The 22,827-nt window shown below is 50.5% G+C and overlaps 1 protein-coding gene across 2 annotated transcripts in view; it reads left to right on the forward strand.

The window, feature by feature from the left end:
- TNPO3 (transportin 3) overlaps positions 1 to 21,261 on the forward strand; it is a 45,574-nt gene extending 24,313 nt beyond the window's left edge. The window contains exons 9-23 of one of the 2 annotated variants that reach the window (XM_083401905.1): positions 24 to 131; positions 1,805 to 1,896; positions 3,137 to 3,276; positions 4,124 to 4,315; positions 5,161 to 5,252; positions 6,387 to 6,463; positions 7,887 to 7,947; positions 8,837 to 8,977; positions 10,582 to 10,698; positions 12,242 to 12,336; positions 12,744 to 12,900; positions 15,036 to 15,203; positions 16,113 to 16,225; positions 18,111 to 18,203; positions 20,788 to 21,261. In XM_083401905.1, the coding sequence (XP_083258031.1) occupies positions 24 to 131; positions 1,805 to 1,896; positions 3,137 to 3,276; positions 4,124 to 4,315; positions 5,161 to 5,252; positions 6,387 to 6,463; positions 7,887 to 7,947; positions 8,837 to 8,977; positions 10,582 to 10,698; positions 12,242 to 12,336; positions 12,744 to 12,900; positions 15,036 to 15,203; positions 16,113 to 16,225; positions 18,111 to 18,171 (1,614 nt within the window). In that variant the 3' untranslated portion in view covers positions 18,172 to 18,203; positions 20,788 to 21,261. Of the gene's footprint in view, positions 1 to 23; positions 132 to 1,804; positions 1,897 to 3,136; positions 3,277 to 4,123; positions 4,316 to 5,160; positions 5,253 to 6,386; positions 6,464 to 7,886; positions 7,972 to 8,836; positions 8,978 to 10,581; positions 10,699 to 12,241; positions 12,337 to 12,743; positions 12,901 to 15,035; positions 15,204 to 16,112; positions 16,226 to 18,110; positions 18,204 to 20,787 lie in introns of both variants that reach the window. The other variant, XM_083401904.1, reaches the window with a different exon arrangement.
- The last annotated feature ends 1,566 nt before the right edge of the window (positions 21,262 to 22,827 follow it).

A 22,827-nucleotide genomic window follows, 5' to 3' on the forward strand; every position in this document is an offset into this window, starting at 1 on the left:
CCTCCCTTGTTTTCCTCTGCTAGGAAGGAATCCCCGAGGAGACGGACGACTTTGGAGAGTTCCGGATGAGAGTGTCGGACCTCGTGAAGGACTTGATCTTCCTGGTTGGCTCTGTGGAATGTTTTGCCCAGGTGAGAGGGGAACAGGTTGGTCTGGGGTGGATACCCGAAATGCCGCCAGCATCTCCTCCTGGCTTTTGAGGGTGGTTTGGGTGGAGGAGTTGAAAGGGCTTCGCTTCCCAGTGCTTGTCCACATGTTAATTCCTGCTTTTGTATGTTTGTTTATTTAAGTTTTTATTAGTTTTTTAACATATCATTTTCAACAATTATTAAACATACGTTTATATCTTAAATATTTTTTTGACTTCCATCAATCACGTCTGAAAATTTTTCAATCTTTTCCACTTAATATACATTTCTTACTTCCACTATTACATTTAAATGTCATAACTCATATCTCTTCTTTGCAGTACTTCATATATTTCTCCTTACAAAACTTCTTGTAGTCCTACTAGCGTGATTTGTTGGCTACAATTGCTCTTCAAATAGTTGTATCTTTATTCCAATCTTCTGTGAATCTCTGGTCCCGCAGGTTTCGAATCCTTCCTGTCATCTTATCTAATTCTGCGTAGTCCATTAATTTCGAATTTGTTATTTATTTTTAAAGGGTGGAATTCAAAGTAGCACTAAGGTGATCGTTCCAATGGTGCTGATCAGCAGGGTTCTCCCAGTCCTCCAGAGCAGATTTGAGGAAGAAGGGGGCGGGAGTCCTTTTGCTGACTTCTACTAATGCAACTCTGTAGTTGAATCCGACCCAATGTGATTTATTTCATAATTTTAATGATTTCTGCTCTTTTTCAAGTCTGCCTTTATTGCTATTTTCAGTGACTGCTTTATAGCGCTTTATGTAAATTTCCTTGAGCAGGGGTTCCCCAACTCTGATCTGCAGACCATCAGTGGTCTGCGAGCTTCGTTCAGGGGTTCATGGTGTGTGTAAAAATACAAAACCACACAACATAGCTCATTACAATTTTCTACAGTGGCAGAAAAATTATTAAGTGGTTTGCCAAGACAGTTAGCGATTCCCAAGTGATCCATGAGATAAAAGGTTTGGGAACCAATGGCTAAAGGAGATTATTTTGATTGAACAGCATATAAGGTAAAGGGACCCCTGACCATTAGGTCCAGTTGTGACCAACTCTGGGGTTGCGGTGCTCATCTTGCTTTATTGGCCGAGGGAACCGGCGTACAGCTTCCGGGTCATGTGGCCAGCAGGACTAAGCCACTTCTGGCAAACCTGAGCAGCGCAAGGAAATACCGTTTACCTTCCCGCTGGAGTGGTGCCTATTTATCTACTTGCACTTTTGACGTGCTTTCGAACTGCTAGGTTGGCAGGAGCAGGGACTGAGCAACGGGAGCTCATCCCGTCGTGGGGATTCGAACCGCCAACCTTCTAATCAGCAAATTCTAGGTTCTGTGGTTTAACCCACAGCACCACCTGCATCCCTTGAGCAGCATATACATCTTGCTAAATAATTTTTGTACAACCCACTTTTCACTGGCATGCCTTATGTTGGTCCCTGGGGCCCTCTTAAAAGCCATTTACCCTTCTGTTTTCCGCAGGCATTCATCCCCTTTGACTGCATTAATTCTTTTCTGCCCTTGAGGTCCAAAACCCTCAATCTGCTCCTCTTTCAAACTGGCCGGAAAGTCCATTCCAACAGTGACTTTACGGCTAAGGTGCATTCAGCGAAAAAGCTTGTGTCCCTGAATACTTAATTCTTGTATTTTTTTCTTCTTCGCAGCTGTATGCTACCCTGAAAGAGGGCAACCCTCCGTGGGAAGTAACGGAAGCTGTTCTCTTCATCATGGCCTCGATAGCCAAGAGCGTTGACCAGTGAGTACCGCCAGCACCGTGCTGGAGGGGGTGGGCCACGGACCATGAATTCATTGTTGCATTTGTGTGTATATCCTAGTCACCAGCCAGTGGCCTTTGGGTCAAACTCATGCCATGATATGCTGTTATAAACCATAGAAAATGTTCAGGTTTTTTTTTAAAAAACCATTTTTTATTAACAATATCAACATAACAAATTATCAGAACAAATCATCTTCATTATTTCCCCTCTCCCCAAGACTTCCCCCAGAAGCTCCTCTCTCTGATTTCTCAATTCATATTGTTCTCTGCATATTGTAAAATTGCATACTTCCTTATATTATCTGTCCATTACAGTGGTGCCTCGCAAGACGAAAAGAATCCGTTCCGTGAGTCTCTTCGTCAAGCGGTTTTTTCGTCTTGCAAAGCAAGCCCATTAGCGAATTAGCGCTATTAGCGGTTTAGCGGCTATTAAAGGCTTAAGGGATTAGCGGATTAGCTGCTAAAAGGCTATTAGCAGCTTAGTGCCTTAGAAAAAGGGGGTGGGGAGCGGAAAAAAAACCCCAGGAATCGCAAGACATTTTCGTCTTGCGAAGCAAGCCCATAGCAAATTCGTTTTGCGAAGCACCTCCAAAACGGAAAACCCTTTCGTCTAGCGGGTTTTCCGTCTTGCGAGGCATTCGTCTTGCAGGGCACCACTGTATATTAACCCTCAATAAATTTGTGTATGTTTCCTGTCATACCTTGGGTTGAAGTAGCTTCGGGATAAGTATTTTCGGGTTTCTTTGCTGCGGCGACACGGAAGTAGCGGAGCGTGTTACTTCCAGGTTTTGCCGCTTGCGCATGCGCAGATGGTCAAAATGACGTCATGCGCAGAAGTGGTGACACGTGCAGATGCGGGTTGCGTTCGCTTTTGGATGCGAATGGGGCTCCGGAACGGATCCCGTTCGCATCCAGAGGTACCACTGTATTCAAAACCTACCAAGGAGTCCAGTTCATTTTGTTGTCTTTTTAAATAGTTTGTAAAAAGTCCCCATTCTTCTTTAAAGTGGAAGTGGGTAGAAAAAGTTCAGGTTGGCACAAACCAATTCACTGCACTCTCTGTGGCGAGGACTAGAAACGTGAAACCTTCCTTTCTGCAGTCACTTTCTGCCTTCTTTGCAAAAGCGAGGCTCTCCGCTCAGGCCCCGTTATGGACTAGCTGCTTGCAGAGCTATGTTTTTGTTGTTGCTGTGGAATAATTGCCGTTTCCTGCCCGCAGGGAGAACAACCCAACGCTGGTGGAGGTGCTGGAAGGGGTGGTACGCCTGCCAGAATCGGTGCACACAGCCGTCCGCTACACTAGCATCGAGCTGGTTGGTGAAATGAGCGAAGTTGTGGACAGGAACCCCCATTTCCTTGGTGAGTGAGAGGGAGCCGCCAGAAGGCCCTCAGAGCTGGGCCTCAGCATCAGGGCTGGATGATTGGGGTGGAGACACTTTGAATTGTGCTCAGAAACGTACTGGGAGCCAATGTAGGTATTTCAGGACCGGTGTTATGTGGTCTTGGCGGCTGCTCCCAGTCACCAGTCTAGCTGCCGCATTCTGGATTAGTTTTTGTTTCTGGGTCACCTTCAAAGGTAGCCCCACGAAGAGCGCATTGCAGTAGTCCAAGCGGGAGATAACTAGAGCATGCACCACTCTGGCGAGACAGGCAGGTAGGGTCTCATCCTGCATACCAGATGGAGCTGGTAGACAGCTGCCTTGGACACAGTTGGTATGTTGAGCGGGGGCGGGGGGAGTGTTATCAGTTTGGTTTTGTTTAATTATGCATTTTTTCTTCTCATTTTGTATTTTAATAATAATAGTAGTAGTAATAATAATAATAATAAATTTTATTTATTCCCTGCCCTCCCCGGCCAGAGCCGGGCTCAGGGCGGCTAACACCAGTAAAATTACAGTAAAAACATAATAGGAAAAAAACACCAATTTAAAATCCAGGTTAAAATGCAATTTAAAATGCAGCCTCATTTTAAAAGTAGCCCATAGATCAAAACCATAAGGAGAGGGAAACATAAGGGTCAGACTGAGTCCAAACCAAAGGCCAGGCGGAACAGCTCTATCTTGCAGGCTCTGCAATGTTGTGAACCGCCCTGTGATCTTTGGATGAAGGGTGGGGGAAATAATAATAATAATAATAATAATAATAATAATAATAATAGAAATAGATTCATTCATTCTCCCTCTGCTGCCCTCTCTCCCTGCACCAGATCCTGTGCTTGGCTACCTGATGAAAGGCCTCTGTGAGAAGTCCTTGGCTTCGGTGGCGGCCAAAGCCATTCACAACATCTGCTCTGTGTGCCGGGACCACATGGCCCAGCACTTCAGCGGCTTGCTGGAAATCGCCCGCTCCCTGGACTCCTTCATGCTCTCGCCCGAAGCAGCTGTGGGGCTCCTGAAAGGTACGTTCTCCTTCCGCGATAGCAGCGGCGGGGGGGGGGGGGGCAGCCCTACAGGGGAGGAGAGGGGTCTTCCCTGGACCACGTCTTCGTTATCCTCCTGCAACAGCATATTTTGAAGGACCCTTGCCTCTGGAAAGCTAGCATGTCAGGAATACTGGCACAGCGTAGCCTCCTCGCTGACATGATTGTCTTCTACAAGTGTGGGTGGCAGTGTTTTGCTAAGTGCAGAATACACCTCAGTGTTGTCCACACTGGCTGGCAGCTGCTCTCCAGGGTTTGCGGCCAAGGTCTCTCCCATTCCAACCTGGAGATGCTGCCAGAGATGACCGTTTCTTTCGCTCTATAAGACGCACCTAGTTTTTGGAAGAGGAAAACAAGAAAAAAAATATTCTGAATCTCAGAAGCCAGAACAGCAAGAGGGATCGCTGCGCAGTGAAAGCAGCAATCCCTCTTGCTGTTCTGGCTTCTGGGATAGTTGCGCAGCCTGCATTTGCTCCATAAGATGCACACACATTTCCCCTTACTTTTTAGGAGGGAAAAAGTGAGTCTTATAGAGCAAAAAATATGGTAAATCTGGGACTTTTCAGCATGCAAGGTGGATTCTCTACCCCTCAGCTACAGGCCTTCCGGAATCAGGAAACCATTCTCCCCACTCCTAGTCCTGGGTTTGAACTTTGGTCTCCCCTTCCCATCCTAGTTCATCCCATTTGCCACTACATCACACTGGTTCTCAGGGGGAAATGGGAGACCCCAGAGGGCTGCTGTCAGTCTGGCCGTTTCAGGCTGAGTTTGGTCCCTGGGCTGGTTTCGTTTATGAAGTGCCCGCCTCTCCCCTTGTTCTTCAGGGACTGCCTTGGTGCTGGCTAGGCTCCCGCTGGAGAAGATCTCGGCGTGTCTCAGTGAACTTTGTGCCGTTCAGGTGATGGCGCTGAAAAAGGTACGGGCCGGCTGAGCGTGGCTGCTTTACCTGGAGGGAGGGAGGGTTTCCTGAGCTTTGGGACAAAAACTGGTAAAGGAGGACTTGGAAGCAAGCCCTCGTCGTTTGGAAGAAAGGCAAGCGCTTTTTAAAAACACACATTTTGCTTGTTTTGCTCAAGGGGGTAAGCCTTGTCCCAAAATACCATCTCTTTCCCTACAGAACCTCTCAAGTGTTAGGATTAGCAAAGGGGGCCCTCTGGGTAGTTGGGGGTCGGTGTGGCCTAGGAGGCGGCCTTCTCTGTAGCAGCCCCATAAGATGTGGGAATCCCCACAGAGGTGCGCCTTGCGCCTTCATGGCTCAGCTTCCGACATTCTCTGAAGACGCACGTCTGTCCATTAACCCTTGGCACCTGAGATACCTTGTTTTCAGGACTCCCTGCCTGTCCTTTTGACTATACAGTGGTGCCCCGCAAGATGAATGCCTTGCAAGACGGAAAACCCGCTAGACGAAAGGGTTTTCTGTTTTGGAGGTGCTTCGCAGGACGAATTTCCCTATGGGTTTGCTTCGCAAGACGAAAATGTCTTGCGATTCCTGGGGGTTTTTTCCGCTCCCCACCCCCTTTTTCTAAGGCACTAAGCTGCTAATAGCCTTTTAGCAGCTAATCCGCTAATCCCTTATGCGTTTAATAGCCGCTAAACCGCTAATAGCGCTAATCCGCTAATGGGCTTGCTTCGCAAGACGAAAAAACCGCTAGACGAAGAGACTCACGGAACGGATTCTTTTCGTCTTGCGAGGCACCACTGTAGTTCGGTTTTTTCCAACGGTTTTTAATAACTGAATTTTAAGCTGGATCTGCTGATGATGTTTGGGTAACAAATTAAGCCATAGAAGTGGTGGTCGTCTTGGGTTGCCTCTGGAAATGCCAGCCCCATTTAATAAAGTGTGTCGCTCCCAGCCACCCCCAAGTCGCGCCTCAAATTGTCAGCCATGCAATCTTCCCAATGTGTGGCTTTGCCCCTAAGAGTGCAAAGTGGGGCTTGAACATGAAGACCCCCTCCCCAACAAGGCAACATTTTCTTGGCCACCCTCCTTGAGGAAGGGGAGTCCCGTGCCCCTCCCTGAGCCGTCTTGTGTGTCTTCTCTTTTCCCCAGCTGCTCTCTCAGGAGCCGAGCAATGGCCTCTCCTCAGACCCCACTGTGCCCCTAGATCGCCTTGCTGTTATATTTAGGTAAGAAGCTTTTGGGGACCGGGGTCTCTCCCCCTACCCATGGGGTTGGGGGGGCGGCAATAACCACCAGGCTGCTCACCCGAAACTGCGGGTGCATCTTCCTCTGGACGTCTTCGATCAGGATCTCCCGGACACTCGCTCGACTCCTGCAGCAGCGGAGCTGAAATTCTGTGGGGATTGGGAAGTGAATTTGTGGCAGTGGGGGGGAGAGCACCAGATAAGGCTCCTCCACCTCCCACTTCGGTCTTCTGCTCTCTGCTTGCCTCCTCCCTCCTCCTCCCCCCACAACTTCCCTCCTCTCTCATCCTTCTGTCCAGGCTCCTTTGGGAAGAGCCGCACAACAGAGCTTCAGCTAGTTTAATAGCCGCTCCCTTTCCCCTGTGAAAGGGACGCAGCTGGCGCTGTACTCTAAAACCACAGAGCCTAGGACTTGCCGATCAGAACGTTGGCGGTTCGAATCCCCGTGACGGGGTGAGCTCCCGTTGCTCGGTCCCTGCTCCTGCCCACCTAGCCGTTTGAAAGCACGTCAAAGTGCAAGTAGATAAATAGGTACCACTCCAGTGGGAAGGTAAACGGCGTTTCCGTGCGCTGCTCTGGTTCGCCAGAAGCGGCTTAGTCATGCTGGCCACGTGACCTGGAAGCTGTACGCCGGCTCCCTCAGCCAATAAAGCGAGATGAGCGCTGCAACCCCAGAGTCGGTCACGACTGGAGCTAATGGTCAGGGGTCCCTTTACCTTTACCTTCCCCCCCATGAACCTGTTTATTTCTGGGCCCGGATGGGGAGCAATAGAGGGCCCCACATAGGGATCTCTGGGAGAATTCTGGGTTTGCCAAATGTCAGTCCCTGGGATCGTTTGGCAGAAGCCATAGCAGCTGAAAGGGCACTATTAGGAAAGCAGAGAGAAGTTTGCCAGGTGTGTAAAAAGCCCCTTCTCTCCTTCTGCTGGCTAAATCTACAAGGGCCTCTCCTCATCCAGCCTTGCCTCCCAATTCTGCAGCTCTATTTTTGCTTCTCTGACTTTAAATCTGTTGCAGTTAGCATGATTTGGGAAGCAGCAATCTGTTTTCAGCCTTTGTCCTGCTCTCCACATATCCAAGTATTGTTGTGTTTTCCTTCCCCTGCACTTGGTTCCTGGCAGCTGATTCTGTCCAGCTCCACCCTAAGGTCTTGCCTTTTGGGGGTGCGGTTAGATCTGCAACCCGCCCTTTCCCCCCTCTTGAGGTTTCAGGATGGGCCAACCTGTCAGCCACACGTCTCTCAGATCTCTGCTGGTTTGCTTTTTTGGGAAGGAGGGGACTGTGTCTTTGCAGTCCTCCTTCCCTGGGGCAATTGTCCCGTTAAGCATGCCAGCAGCTGGCACCTGCCTCTCCAGCCCAGCTTGCCCACGAATTCCCATCCATCCCTCCGTCTTTTTCCCCGCAGGCATACCAATCCTATTGTAGAAAATGGACAGACCCACCCGTGCCAAAAAGTCATCCAGGAGGTAGGTGGAGAAGTCATCCAGGAGGTAGGTGGAGAAGCCCCCCTGCTCACTCCAGAGGGCGACTGGTGAAGCGGCTTGGCTTACTTGCCCGGGTCACCCATGTGGGCTTGCCCTCTGTGGCACACTTCAGCCCTGATTGCACAGGTGGAGCTTGGATTCCAGTTGACCTTGTCTCCTCCTCACCCTGGATGGAGCAACGCCAAGGGGTGGGGGTGGGAGGTAGCCCAGGGCTTTACTTACTCGTTTCCCCTCTTCTGTGGTGCCCCCCATGGTAAGGGGTGGGTGGCTGTATGTAATAATAATGTCATGTATATTTTTATCATGTTCTTCAGGATTCACATACGTTATCTCTGTAATCCTTATGCTTCACGTACATTACCTCTGTAGTCCTAATGCTTCACGTACATTGCCTCTGTAATCCTTACAACAACCCCTGTAAGGGGGAGGTCAGTTTTCTCCCCAGATGGTGGGGCATGGAAACAAGGCTTTACCTAATGAATCGATGGTGATATTTAAACTGGGAACGGATTCCCAGCCCCAGACCTTTGCCATCGCGCTGCCCCGGCACTCTGTGTGCGCATTTGACCCTGCGGCCCACCCTTTGCAGCACTGGGGCTTTGGCCCACTGCCCTGGCCCCACACCATCCCCCCAGTCGGGCTTTCACGCTCCTGGTCTTTCCGCAGATGGCCAGATAAGCAAAGCCCCGCGGCCTGAATACTTTTGCAGACTGGGGCCTGGCCCCTTTGTCCCTGCTAGTGCTGACCTTGTGGAATGTGCCGCTCCGGCTGCTGCCGGTGGGATTAGGTTTCCAGGGAGCGGAGGCCAGGCCTGCCACCCCCGTCCGACATAAAGGAAACCCTCCGTAACCGCTCTCCTTCCTCCGCCCAGATCTGGCCAGTCCTGTCAGAGACCCTGAACAAGCATCGTGCCGATAACCGCATCGTGGAGCGCTGCTGCCGGTGCCTGCGCTTCGCTGTCCGCTGCGTGGGGAAAGGCTCGGCGGCCCTCCTGCAGCCTCTGGTCACCCAGGTAAACGCCCCTAGAACAATGGCCTCGGAAAGGGACCCCAGGAGGTCATGAAGACCAACCCGCTGCAGTGCAGGAATCCCTAAAGGAATAATAATAATAATTTTTTATTTACCGTATTTTTCGCTCTATAAGATGCACCAGACCACAAGACGCACCTAGTTTTTGGAGGAGGAAAACAAGAAAAAAAATATTCTGAATCTCAGATGCCAGAACAGCAAGAGGGATCGCTGCGCAGTGAAAGCAGCAATCCCTTTTGCTGTTCTGGCTTCTGGGATAGCTGCGCAGCCTGAATTCGCTCCATAACACACACACACATTTCCCCTTACTTTTTAGGAGGGGAAAAAGTGAGTCTTATAGAGCAAAAAATACGGTATATCCCGCCCTCCCCAGCCGAAGCCGGGTTCAGAGTGACTAACAACAATAAAAGTAACAGCATTCTAAAATCAATTCATTTAAAAATCATTTTTCTTCCCCCTATTTACCTACCTAATTTGCAGAGCTGCCCCACAGCAAAGAGACTTTGGGAAGCCAGTGGGGTGGGGTGGTGAGGGTGTCAGACTAGGACCTTGGGAGATCAGGGTTCGAATCGCCTCTCAGCCAGGAATCTCACCGGGTGACCTGGGCGTCAGTCACAGCCTCCTAACCTACCTCACAGGGTCGTTGTAGGGAGGGTGAACCATGGGAGGAAAAGGCAGGAGGAGGAGGATGATGATGACGATGATGATTTTATTTAATTTATATCCCGCCCTCCCCAGCCAAAGCCGGGCTCAGAGTGGCTAACAACAATAAAAGTAACACAGCATTCTAAAATCAATTCATTCTAAAATCAGTTCAGAATCAAATTAATGGAAACCATTGGGCCAGAGTTTTGTGAGGATTACCGAAGGAGGGGGGTCAGACTGCGCCTTGGCCAAAGGCCTGGCAGAACAGCTCTGTCTTGCAGGCCCTGCGGAAATATGTCAAGTCCTGCAGGGCCCTAGTCTCTTGGGACAGAGCGTTCCACCAGATCGGGGCCACGGCCGAAAAGGCCCTGGCTCTGGTTGAGGCCAGCCTAACCTCCCTGTGGCCCGGGACCTGCAAGATGTTTTTGTTAGTAGATCTTAAGGTCCTCTGTGGGACATACCAGGAGAGGCGGTCCCGTAGGTACGAGGGTCCTGGGCCGTATAGGGCTTTAAAGGTCAAAACCCTACCAGTTGGCCATCCAGCCTCCATTTAAAAACCTCCAAGGAAGGAGTGGAGACTCTCCTTCAGGTCTACTGGGCCGAGGCCATTTAGGGCTTTCAAAGTCAGCACCAGCACTTTGAATTGTGCTTTGAAACGTACTGGGAGCCAATGCAGATTGGCACCTGCTGAATATGCGCCTCCTCTTCTCAGCCCCTTTGGGCACCTGCGATCGATGTTTTTGAACCCACCCTGGTGTTCTCCTTGTGAATGGTTTAAACTGTTGCCACTTGTTTTCTTACCGCTGTCTCTTGCCTTGGGACCCTCTGTCGAAGGGTAGATAGAAAGCAGCTCCACCCGGTCCGCTGGGCTGCTGCTTTGGCTCAAGCATCCTCCCCATTCACTGACCTCTGCTTCTCTCTCCCCCCCCACCCCCCCGGCAGATGGTGAGCGTCTACCAGGAGCACCAGCACTCCTGTTTCCTCTACCTGGGCAGCATACTTGTGGATGAGTACGGAATGGAGGAGGGCTGTCGCCAGGGGCTGCTCGATATGCTGCAGGTAGGTTGGCCCCCAGGGCTTCCTCGCGGCTTGGCTGGGGCTCGTCCCGGCCTGGGGAGGCCCTTTCCTGGTCTTGGTCCGAACTCATGCTGCGAAACAGCAGCACTTGTCCTGACGACGAGCTCTGCCCATGCTCAGAGGTGTTCCCTCCAGATTCCCTTTGAACGTAACCTTTGGGGAAGGAATGCAAGGACGGCAACACGAGAACAGGGCCTTCTCTGCAGTGGCTCCCCATCTCTGGAATGCTCTCCCCAGGGAAGTTCGCCGGGCACCTTCATTATACACCTTTAGGCGCCAGGCAAAAAGTTCCTTTTTAACCAGGCCTTGGGTTGATCCCATTTACATCCTACGCCCATGTGTTTTTCAGGGGGGAGGTGGCTATTAGGTTGGTTTTGTTTTTATTAGGTATTTTGTGGTTTTGTATCTTGATTTTATTCTGTGAACCGCCCTGAGACCCCCCGGGTATAGGGCGGTATATAAATTCAAATAATAATAATAATTCCTTTTTTAACACATTTTATTATTTTTTTTAACATATTAATTCCAGCATTCATGCAACATAGCTTCTCTTTTTATACAATATTTTTGGACTTCCGTCAACACTTCTGATGATTTTCCCTTCTTTGTCACTTATTATGCATTTCTTAATTTCATATTACCATTAATTATCCTTAACTAATAATTCACCTCATTGTCTTTTTTTGGGCAATATTTCAAATAATTCACCTTACAAAACTACTTGCAAAGCTACTAACATAATCTAATAATAATAATAATAATAATTCCAACATTGCATTGCAGCGTTGGCAGGGACCTCCAATAATGTTTTAGTCCTTTGTAGCCTTGGATGCCCTTTCTGAAAAAGGTTGGCAGAAACTGCGCCCGTTGTTCCAAACGTTGCTGCCGCGCCCATATATTTATATTACAGGGGGCATGCATTTGGAGGGACGCAGGTGGCGCTGTGGGTTAAACCACAGAGCCTAGGCCTTGCCGATCAGAAGGTCGGCGGTTCGAATACCCGCGACAGGGTGAGCTCCCGTTGCTCGGTCAACCTAGCAGTTCCAAAGCATAAAAGTGCCAGTAGATAAATAGGTACCGCTTCGGTGGGAAGGTAAACGGCGTTTCCTTTCGCTGCTCTGGTTCGCCAGAAGCGGATTAGTCCAGCTGGCCACATGACCCAGAAGCTGTACGCCGGCTCCCTCGGCCAGTAAAGCGAGATGAGCGCCGCAACCCCAGAGTCGGCCATGACTGGACCTAATGCTCAGGGGTCCCTTTACCTTTACCTTAAATGTAAAGGTAAAGGGACCCCTGACCAGCAAGGTCCAAGCAACGGGAGCTCACCCCTTCTCAGGGATTTGAACTGCCGACCTTCTGATCAGCAAGTCCTAGGCTCTGTCATTTAACCCACAGTGCCACCCACCTTACTTTTATTCAATAAGCTAGTTCCTGCCCAGGTCTGTACACCCCAGAGTCGTCTGCGACTGGACCTAATGGTCAGGGGTCCCTTTACCTAACTGCTAAAGGCTTCCTTCTGCCCTTCCAGGCTCTGTGCGTCCCCACGTTCAGACTCATTGAGCAACCCAACGGCCTCCAGAACCACCCGGACACTGTGGACGACCTCTTCCGGCTGGCAACCAGGTACCCCCCACCCTGTGCTTGGCTCCTGGCTGCCTTGCTTTCCCGGCTAGCCTTGGAACCTCCCGTCCAAAGCAGGTTTTTTCGGTCTGGTTTGCTCCAAATCCCAGCAGGGACAGTCTCGTATCCCCCCTGAGAGGCCCGCTGGAGCACAAATGCCTGGCAGTGTGTCTCGTAAAGGTCAGTATTCCTGAACCTTGGAGGAAGGAGGTTGCAAGAAACGGGGCGCCGCTATCGTTGCGGCTCCACTGCCCTCGGGACAGGAAGGGACTCTAATCAGGAATGGGGTTGGGGATATCTAGAACCCAGATCCGAAGAGCTGTTATCAGGCATTGACACGCAGGAGGGGTTTCTTTTTTCCGCCGGGAGCTCTGGGGTCCTAACCGTCCGATGCTGCCTCCCCCTCGCAGGTTCATCCAGCGCAGCCCCATCACCCTCCTGCGCAGCCAGGTGATCCTCCCCATCTTGCAATGGGCCATCGCTGCCACCACCCTGGACCACCGCGATGCCAACTGCAGCGTCATGAAGTTCTTGCGTGACCTCGTCCACACGGGAGTGTCCAATGACGTGAGTGGCGGGCGCCAGGGGTCAGGCGTTAACGCAGGGTGCCAAGACACACAGCTTTTTTTTTTAAAAAAAATCATTTTTATTAAGTTTCCCATTTTAATAGTCCAATCCAATCACATTAAGTACAGTGGTGCCTCGCAAGACGAAAAGAATCCGTTCCGCGAGTCTCTTCGTCTTGCGGTTTTTTTCGTCTTGCGAAGCAAGCCCATTAGCGGATTAGCGCTATTAGCGGTTATTAGCGGCTATTAAAGGCTTCAGGGATTAGCGGATTAGATTGTAAAAGGCTATTAGCGGCTTAGATCAGCTGTTAAGTGGCTTAGCGAGCAGCTGATAAGCAGCTTAGCGAGCAGCTGATAAGCGGCTTAGCGAACAGCTGATAAGCAGCTTAGGGCTTGGGAAAAAGGCTGGGAGGGAAAAAAACACCCCAGGAATCGCAAGGCATTTTCGTCTTGCGAAGCAAGCCCATAGCAAATTCGTCCTGCAAAGTACCTCCAAAACGGAAAACCCTTTCGTCTAGCGGGTTTTCCGTCTTGCGAGGCATTCGTCTTGCGGGGCACCACTGTATTCCAAATTATGCATATACATATCAAATAATCCAAATATTCTGCCGAATTATAATTTTTTTATTGGGACTTCCCATGCTTCAAGTTCTGGGGAGCTCTGATCGTCTCATATCTCCACTGCTTTTGATAGTCATTTCTCTCTTTAAATCTTCCTGTTAACCTCACAGCTTTGTATCCCAGAGAGTTTCTGGGGCGTGGGGTATTATCCCACTTTTCCTAGCAAGGAGTTCAAGGTGGCATATTTAACTCCTCCCAACAACCCTGAGAGGTAGATTAGGCTGAGACTGTGGCAGACCCGAGGTCACCCTGCGAGCTTCATGGCTGAATGGGGATTCGAACCCTTCTCTCCCAGGTCCCGATCCAGTGCTCTAAGCACTCTGCCCCCCTGGCTCTGGAGGAGGGCTATCTGTCAGGACCTGCCATCCAGCTGCCAGGCCAGCCTTGGCCAACCCTGTACAGTCGATGCTCAGGTTGCGAAGGTGATCCGTGCGGGAGGCACGTTCGCAACCCGCATCTGCACATGCGTGGGTCGTGATTTGGTGCTTTTGCGCATGCGCAAAGCGTGATTTAGCGCTTCTGTGCATGCGCAAGTGCTGAAACCTGGAAGAAACTAGTTCTGGTACTTCTGGGTTCGGAACAGTGCGCAACCCGAAAACGTGAAAGCGGAAGCGTTTGTAACCCGAGGTATGACTGTACTCTCTTGCAGTTTTGGACTACAACTCCCATCAGCCCCTGCCGGCATGCCTGTGCTGCCATCGGCCACATTGTCATGCAGCCATGCTGGCAGGGGCTGATGGGAGCTGTAGTTTAAATCAGAAAGAGCTTGCCGATTTGGTGAAGTCTTCGGTAGCCCTTGAGCCTGCTCCCAAGTCAGGCCATTCGTACCTATAAACTTCAGATTGCAGAGGCTGGCTGTAGTTTCTCAGTGGTGCATGAAATGGCACTCTGCATGTGCTCAGAGGCAGCCTTTGAGCCCTGTTGCTGAAACAAGCTTCTGCAGCCGAGCTTTGCCTCAGGAGAAGCCCTTGCTTAGCCCTTTCTGTTGCACATGTGGGAAAGTTAAGGTAGGAGAGAACATACTGTTTTGATACGATTCCTCCTCACTCATGCTCAGCAGCAGAGCACATTCCCTTTGCAACTTATTGGAAGCAAGTTGATGCTTTGTTAGAATCCTTTAATTAGGAATCCAGTCTGGATTGTTCCTGGTAAGTTTCCCCTTTATTTTCCTCTTCAAATAATAACAACACGACACAGTCTTCTTTAAAAGTAAGAAGAAAGTTTTACTTGCATTCAGTTCACTGCAGTACAGTAGATGCTCAGGTTGCGAACGTGATTCGTGCGGGGTGCACATTCGCAACCCGCAGTGGCACATCTGCGCATGCACAGGTTGCGATTCGGCGCTACTGCACAAGGTTCTCCAAGGTTTCCTGCCCCCAGAGAAGGGGGGGGGTGAAGATGGTTTCTTGGGAGCAGAAGTGGGGTGTCGAGAGCGGCCCATGGTCTGGGTTGGACGCCCTCCGCAGCTCCGAGGGCCCCCCGCAAGTGCGCCCCTCTCTCTCTCTGCCCCCGCAGCACGAAGAGAACTTTGAGGCGCGGAAGGAGCTGATTGCGCAGGTGATGACGCAGCTGGGACAGCAACTCGTGAGCCAGCTCTTGCACACCAGCTGCTTCTGCCTGCCGCCTTACACCCTGCCGGACGTGGCCGAGGTGCTGTGGGAGATCATGCAGGTCGACAGGCCGGTAAGGAGGAAGCTGGGACTGGGCCTTCCGGGTGGGGAGAGCACTGGGCTTGCCCAGCCTGCTTTTGGCAGGACAGCCGCCACTGCCCTCACTCTGGGCGCTAGCTTGACCCTGCCGGACTTTGAAAAGCTAGATCAAGTCCAGTTTTGTTGGATCAATCGCATTTAAATTGGGTTTTGAACAAACATGCAGCCGGTCCTTCCGATCTTGAATTGTATGTTACCTTCTTCCTTGGTGGGTCGTGCAAACTGCTCTTTTGCGTCATGCTTTTTGTAAGGTGGACGTGGGTGGCGCTGTGGGTTAAACCACAGAGCCTAGGACTTGCCGATTAGAAAGTCGGCAGTTTGAATCCCCATGACGGGGTGAGCTCCAGTTGCTCGGTCCCTGCTCCTGCCAACCTAGCAGTTCGAAAGCACAAAGCACAAGTAGATAAATAGGTACCGCTCCGGCGGGAAGGTAAACGGCGTTTCCGTGCGCTGCTCTGGTTTGCCAGAAGCGGCTTAGTCTTGCTGGCCACATGACACGGAGGCTGTACGCCGGCTCCCTCGACCAGTAAAGCAAGATGAGCGCCGCATCCCCAGAGTCAGCCACGACTGGACCTAATGGTCAGGGGTCCCTTTACCTTTACCTTTTGTAAGTTAGGGGGCACTGGCGATGAGTTTACAGAACCAAGGGATGTGGGGTGGCCCCAAAAGGTTGGGGATCCACTGGCCTGCGCTGGCCGGCAGGAATTTCTCCAGGGGTTCCAGGCAGGGGACTCGGGGATGCAGCTTGGTACCTTCTGCACTCCAAGCACGTGCTCTAACCCCCGAGGCTTTGTGTGTTGCTGCGGAGTCTTGGGAGGGTCTTGTCCTGGGAGTCACTCCTTCTCCTCCCACTTCTCTCCCCCCCCCCCTGTGGCTGCCACAGACCTTCTGCCGCTGGCTGGAGAACTCGCTGAAGGGCTTACCAAAGGAAACATCGGGGGGAGCCGTGCAGGTGACGCACAAGCAGCTGACAGACTTCCACAAGCAGGTCACGAGGTCAGTGTGGTCTTCAGGGCTGTGTTCGGGGGGAGCTGGGTGGGGGGATTGGTCAGCCGGGGGTACCAGGGGTAAGTGGAGGTATGTGTGATCAGATGCAGTAAGATTCCTTGGACTAGACCAGGGGTGTCCAACTTCCAAGAGACTGCGATCTACTCCCACTATTAATAATAATAATAATAATAATAATAATTTATTTATTTATTTATACCCCGCCCTCCCTGGCCAGAGCCGGGCTCAGGGGGGGCTAACACCAATAAAATCACAATAAAACATAATGGGTGGGGACAAACAAACAAAAAGACCAGTTTAGTAAAATACAGTTTCAAATGCAGCCTCATTTTAAGAGTAGCCCATAGATCAGAACCATAAGGGGGCGAGGGCAACATAAGGGTCAGACTGAGTCCAAAGCAAAGGCCAGACGAACAGCTCTGTCTTGCAGGCCCCGCGGAAAGATGTCTAGTCCCGCAGGGCCCTAGTCTCTTGGGACAGAGAGTTCTACCAAGTTGGGGCCAGTGCTGAAAAGGCCCTGGCCCTAGTTGAAATAAACTGGCAGTGATCTACCCATTGGATTGACCAGAGTTGTTGAGCTTTTTTTGGGAGGGGTGAGGCAAAGTTGTTGAGCTTGTTTTAGGGGGTGATTTGCTGAGCTTTTTGGGATCGACCAGGGACAACCAGCGATATCAACCGGTTGGACAGGCACGGACTGCATGACCCTTTGGTTCCTAGTCCGATTGTATGTTTCACCTCCTTGAGCAGTTTTCACTCACTGTCTTTATGAAACTATGTGGATCGTGAGCCATTCATTTCATTGGGGATTGTATGATTCGGGTCCCCTATCTCAATTTTTGTGTGTGTGTTATGCCTGTTAAAAAGGTTTTTTTTAAAAAAGCTTGTCATGCTAGGAGCAGCTTGGCAGCCCCTCTCTCTGTGCCAACTGTGGAGGGAAACCCTTCTTTGCCAGGAGATTGCTGGGTCGGTGTGTCCCTCGGCTGGGATTTCTCTCTCTCTCTCTCCTCCCGGTTGCCAGTCGGGTTTTTCTGGTCCTGCCAGTCCGGTTTTGCGGCTTTTGGGAGGGGGAAACCGCAAGGCTGCTTGGCCCTAGCCCTGCGCCCTTTGCCAGCGCAGGGTGACTGGCTCGGGCAGGCCCATGCCCAGCCCTATCTGCTTCCGAGGCCCTGCGGCTTTGCCAGGGCTCCTTCCCCTTCGCCCGGGGTGTGTATGTGTGTGTGCGCTAAAGCAAGCCCTGGCCTGTTCCTCCGTGCCACGCCTTTCCAGGCAATTTGGCAAACGTCTCAGCACCCAAGTGCCATCCCTGCCTGCCTGCGGGGTTTTCCTTCCACCCCACGGCATTTGGGGCCTCCTCCAGCTGGGGCAGGCGATTTATGCAAGGCTGCTGTGAACCTTTGCTTGCTCAACAAGAGCCTGGTGGGCAGAGGGCAGGGTGCCCCGGTCTTTGGGCATCCCATGGTAGCCTTTCTCTCGCATGCGAGTAAAAGAGGGAGCTTGGTGGGTTCCATCTTGGGCACTGGAATTCCAGGCTTCCTCCGGGAGTATCTGGCCTGCTAAGGAGGCTATTTCCACACACGCAACACATTTGACCCTGAGGTTCATCATTACTGATTTATACAGACCTCCGCCCAGTTCCCTAACCTCTGCCCTGTTCGTTTTGTAGCCGCGCGGGGATTTAGACGTGCCGTCCCGGGTCTCTGTTGCTCCCCGTCTCTGTGTGGTTTGCTCGCTCTCAGGAAAGCTGGTCTGCTGGCGGCCGTTGGTACCTCACCCCGCAATGTGTGGCTGCACGGTTCCTGGCCATGCGCAGAGCGCTTCTTCTTCCCCTCCCCAATTAACGGCCGCCTCTCTCTGTTCCTCTCTCCTCCCGCAGCGCCGAGGAGTGCAAACAGGTTTGCTGGGCTTTGAGGGACTTCACCAGATTGTTCCGGTAGCCTGTGCCTCCTTCACTCTGCCTGTCTCCCAGGTGAGCAGAATCTAACTTTTCCTCCCAATTTTCTGTGCATGTGGAGAGAGGCTTGAATATGGTGCCTGCCTTCTCCCGCTGGTCAGTTGCGCTGCCCCGGGCACGGCGGCTCTGCTGCCAGCTGCCACGTTTGACAGCTGTAAACACACAAGACGTAACCGGCTGTACGTTTGAAAAAATATATACTATTCGTTGTACAGTGGTGCCTCGCAAGACGAAAAGAATCCGTTCCGCGGGTCTTTTCGTCTTGCGGTTTTTTCGTCTTGCGAAGCAAGCCCATTGACGGAGTAGCGCTATTAGCGCTATTGGCACTTTAAGGGCTAAAAACGGCTTTTTAAGGGGTGGGGGATTAGCGGTTTTGCTGCTAAAATGCTTTTAGCAGCTTAGCGATTCAAAATAAGGGCTTTTGGAGCGGGGGAAAAAATCAATTTTTTTCGTCATTTTTCGTCTTGCGAAGCAAGTCCATAGGGAAATTCGTCTTGTGAAGCGCCTCTGCAGACGGAAAACCCTTTCGTCTTGCGGGTTTTCCGTCTTGCGAGGCATTCGTCTTGCGGGGCACCACTGTATTGAATTGTAGATTTCAACAGAAGTAGCTCATAAAGTTCAATGAAAAAAGTAGAAGACCCAGTGGATCAGTTCATTCTCTAAATCAGTTTATGCATAAGGTCCATATATGTGAAAGTGTCTATTCCACCTGTCTGTTCATAGAGTCCAACAATCCACATAAAAGGTTGTTGCAGATCCACAGAATCCTTAGACTCTGTGAAAGGATTTCCATAATATTAGCCTTGTTTCGCCATCCTAGGCTTCATCAGTAGTACAAACAGTAGTAGTTACAGCAGCTACGACTATGCTATAAGATCCACTGTCCTGTGATATCATACATGAGTTTGTATGGACTCTATGAACACAGGTGGAATAGACATTTTCCATACAATGAATAGTATTATTTTATTTTTTCAAACATACAGCTGCTAACGTCTTGTGTGTTTATTGAATGTTTCACGTAACCGGAGGTTTGTTGTTGTTTTGTGCATGTTTGACAGCTGGGCAGCGGGTGGCCGCCTGCCAGGGATTGCAAGGGGTCAGTCTAGATGGCTCTCAGGGGTCCCCTTCCAACAGATCCATGCCCCCTCAGTTAATGGCCAACCCAAAGGGGCTGTTTGTGTGGCAGGGAGTGGGGTGGATTGTGTGTGGCCTACAAGTTCTGTGCCAAAGGACTTTTGTAGCCCATTTGGTTTGAGAGGTTGGTGTAGATAATTCTGAGTTTGTTAGATGGACCAGGGATTGAGGACTGAGCTCAAGTCACCTTCCAGCGTTCCTATGAGATTCTTGATGCAGAAAAGATGCTGACTCCCTCCCAGTGTTCGAAACTAGCCAGGTGCATTTTCCGACCGGCGTGGACCCAGTAGCAACCACCTGGCGATCTTTGAAAGCCTGGTTGGCAACTGGGGAAAGCAAAACGTCGCTTAGAGAAGGCCCTGAAATATTTTCCTTGAAGCTGGGATTAGTTTTCTTCTGGATTGTTTTGTTTGATGTTTGGATGTGTTGTAAACGGCTTTTGAGATTTGTTCGTAAGAAAATAAAGCGGCATAGAAATGAAATTAATACAGTGGTGCCCCGCAAGACGAATGCCTCGCAAGACGGAAAACCCGCTAGACGAAAGGGTTTTCCGTTTTGGAGGTGCTCCACAAAACGAATTTCCTATGGGCTTGCTTCGCAAGACGAAAATGTCTTGCGATTCCTGGGGTTTTTTCCCCCTCCCCCCTTTTTCCCAAGCCCCTAAGCCGCTTAACAGCTGATCGCTAAGCCGTTTAACAGCTGATCTAAGCCTCTTATCAGCTGATCTAAGCCGCTAATAGCCTTTTAGCAGCTAATCCGCTAATCCCTTAAGCCTTTAATAGCCGCTAATAGCCGCTAAACCGCTAATAGTGCTAATCCGCTAATGGGCTTGCTTCGCAAGACGAAAAAAACCGCAAGACGAAGAGACTGGCGGAACGGATTCTTTTCGTCTTGCGAGGCACCACTGTAATACAGTGGTACCTCCGGTTGCAAACAGGATCCGTTCTGGAGGACCGCTTCTGCGCATGCGCCCGGCGCAGTTTAGCGCTTCTGCACATGCGTGCACAGCGAAACCCAGAAAACTACTTCCAGGTTTGCCGCATTCGCATCCCGAAGTTTACGTATCCAGAAGGATACGTAAGCGGAGGTACAACTGCAATAGTGATACGGTGGACGCTCAGGTTGCGAACGTGATCCGTGTGGGATGCAGGTTCGCAACCCGCGTCTGCGCATGCACTGGTTGCGATTCAGTGCTTCTGCGCATGCATGACTGCCTAAACCCGGAAGTAACCCATTTCAGTACTTCTGGGTTTCGGCAGTCCACAACCCGAAAAAACGCAACCTGAAGCAGACGCAACATGAGATATGACTGTAATAATGATCCCATCAGAGGGGGAAACTTGAACATACATATTTTGGCAACCGCAGCCTAAGTTTAATTGCCATTTGGCGATTAGATTATATATCTGAGTTTCTAACACTGCCTTTTTTTTACGGCTCCTCCTCCTTCCCCCTTTCCCAGGAATGTCTTATTTTCAGAAGAGGAAATAAAACTACCAAGACAGTGTCCCACAACCAGCAAACTTCATGGCGGCTGAGGGCTCTGACTCGCTCTGCTGTGTCCCGCCAATCCGGAAGAGACACTTTGCCGCGAGAACGAGTCGGTGAAGTTCCTGCTTGTGAGTGCGAGAAAGAGAGAGAGAGAAAAAGAGATAAAAACGCGAAAAAAAACCATAAAATCCCGGGGGGCACAACTTATCCGCGAATATCGATGGCTGCAACTGACCTACGGCGTCGCGGGGGGAGGGGGAGCCTGCTTTTTCAGATGGACTTGCTTTAAAAAAAAGAGAGAGAGAGAAAGAGAAAGAGGGAAAGAAAGAAAGAGGGGGGAAAAGACAAAAAAAACCATGAAAAGGAAAATAGTAATAAAATGTTTTAAAAACAACAACAGAAATATGAAACAATAGAAAACTAATTTGCCTGGAAGCAAACAAAAGATGGAAAAAATGCAAAACAAAGTAGTAAACTTTCTGTGAAATGAAAATAAAAACGATTACTTAAGGATCCATTCGGGATTAAGAAACAAAAACCAAACACCTATCTAAGAAACCCAATAGTCTGCCCTGCAGGGGATGGGGGAAGGGGGCGAAGGGGCTGAGTCCAGGGTTGTTGTTGTTGTTGTCTTGCAAAGCCCCCCCCCTCCTGATTTCCAGAGCTCTGCCTCCCCTTTTCCCCCTGAGTCCCAAATGAAAGATCGGGTGGAATCCCGGGGTCTTTGGGGGGTTGGCAGAGGAGGGCCCACACAGAGAAGGGTTAGGGAAAACTTAGACCCCCACCCCACCAACGTGTTTGCTTACTTTGATAAAACAGTTATAATATATATTATATTATATATATATATATATATTCTTTTTTAAAAGTTGATTTGGGTTTTTTGGAAAATTTGGTTTAAATCTGTTTGGGATTTTTTTTTTAAACCGCTTTGGAGGGGTGGGAAGGGGCTTCGCGGGAGGGGCGGGGTGGGGCTCTGGAGGACCGAGAGGGGGGCGGGCAGGCTATTTCGTTAAAACCGATCCCGGCAGCGACTCCGGTGTGGGGGGAGACGCAGAGAGAGAGGGAGTCACGGGCCCCGCTCAGACATTGAGGCAGGAAATGGGGGGGGGGGGTGCTGTTCCGTCTGGTGTTGTAGCCATCTCGAGAACAAGATTTAAAATATTAAAAAAAAACACGCAAAAAAAGAGAAAAGAAATAAAAACAGACGAAAAAGTTGAAACTGCAGCTGTCCCAGTAGCTTTTTTGCCCGAAGGGCTTGTGGGAGCGGTTGGGGTTTGCGGTTTACATTATGCCTCCTGTCCCTTTCATCGATGGCCTTCCTGGATTTGACTGTCACAGGATCCTGAAGGGCACAGAGCAGCCCGTTCTTTGAGGTTAGACCAGTGCCCATCCCCACACTGGCCCCTAGTTTCGTGTGGGTCTGTGCGCTCTCGTCTCTTATCACTTGCACGAATTCATGCCTCTGCCTTGTCCAGCACCGTGTTCGAAATCAGCCATGCGCATTATGCAAGTGGCGTGGGTCCTACTGCGGCCACACGGGGATTTCTGGATGCCCGCTTGGCGACTGGGGGAAGCAAAACGTCACTTAGAGAAGGAACTGAAATACAGTGGACGCTCAGGCTGCGAACGTGATCTGTGTGGGATGCACGTTTGCAACCTGCAGTGTCGCGTCTGCGCACACACGGGTTGCGATTCGGCGCTTCTGTGCACGCGCGAAGTGCAGCCGCCGAAACCCAGAAGTAACCCGTTCCGGTATTTCCGGGTTTCGGCAGTCTGTAACCCAAAAAATGCAACCTGAAGCGTCTGTAACCAGAGGTATGACTGTATTGTCCTTGAAGCTTGAGTTAGTTTTATTTGGGATCGTTTTGTATGAATGTGCTGCAAACCGCTTTAAGGTTTGTTGTTTAAAATATAAGGCAGTATAGAAATGAAAATAATCATAACAGCAAATTTCACTGTAGAAAAAAATAGACATTCCATTGTGGCGACACGTTTGGAATTGGCTTAT

Source organism: Podarcis tiliguerta, assembly GCF_965153285.1.
Source record: "Podarcis tiliguerta genome assembly, chromosome: 10".
In the NCBI taxonomy this organism is placed as follows: domain Eukaryota; kingdom Metazoa; phylum Chordata; class Lepidosauria; order Squamata; family Lacertidae; genus Podarcis; species Podarcis tiliguerta.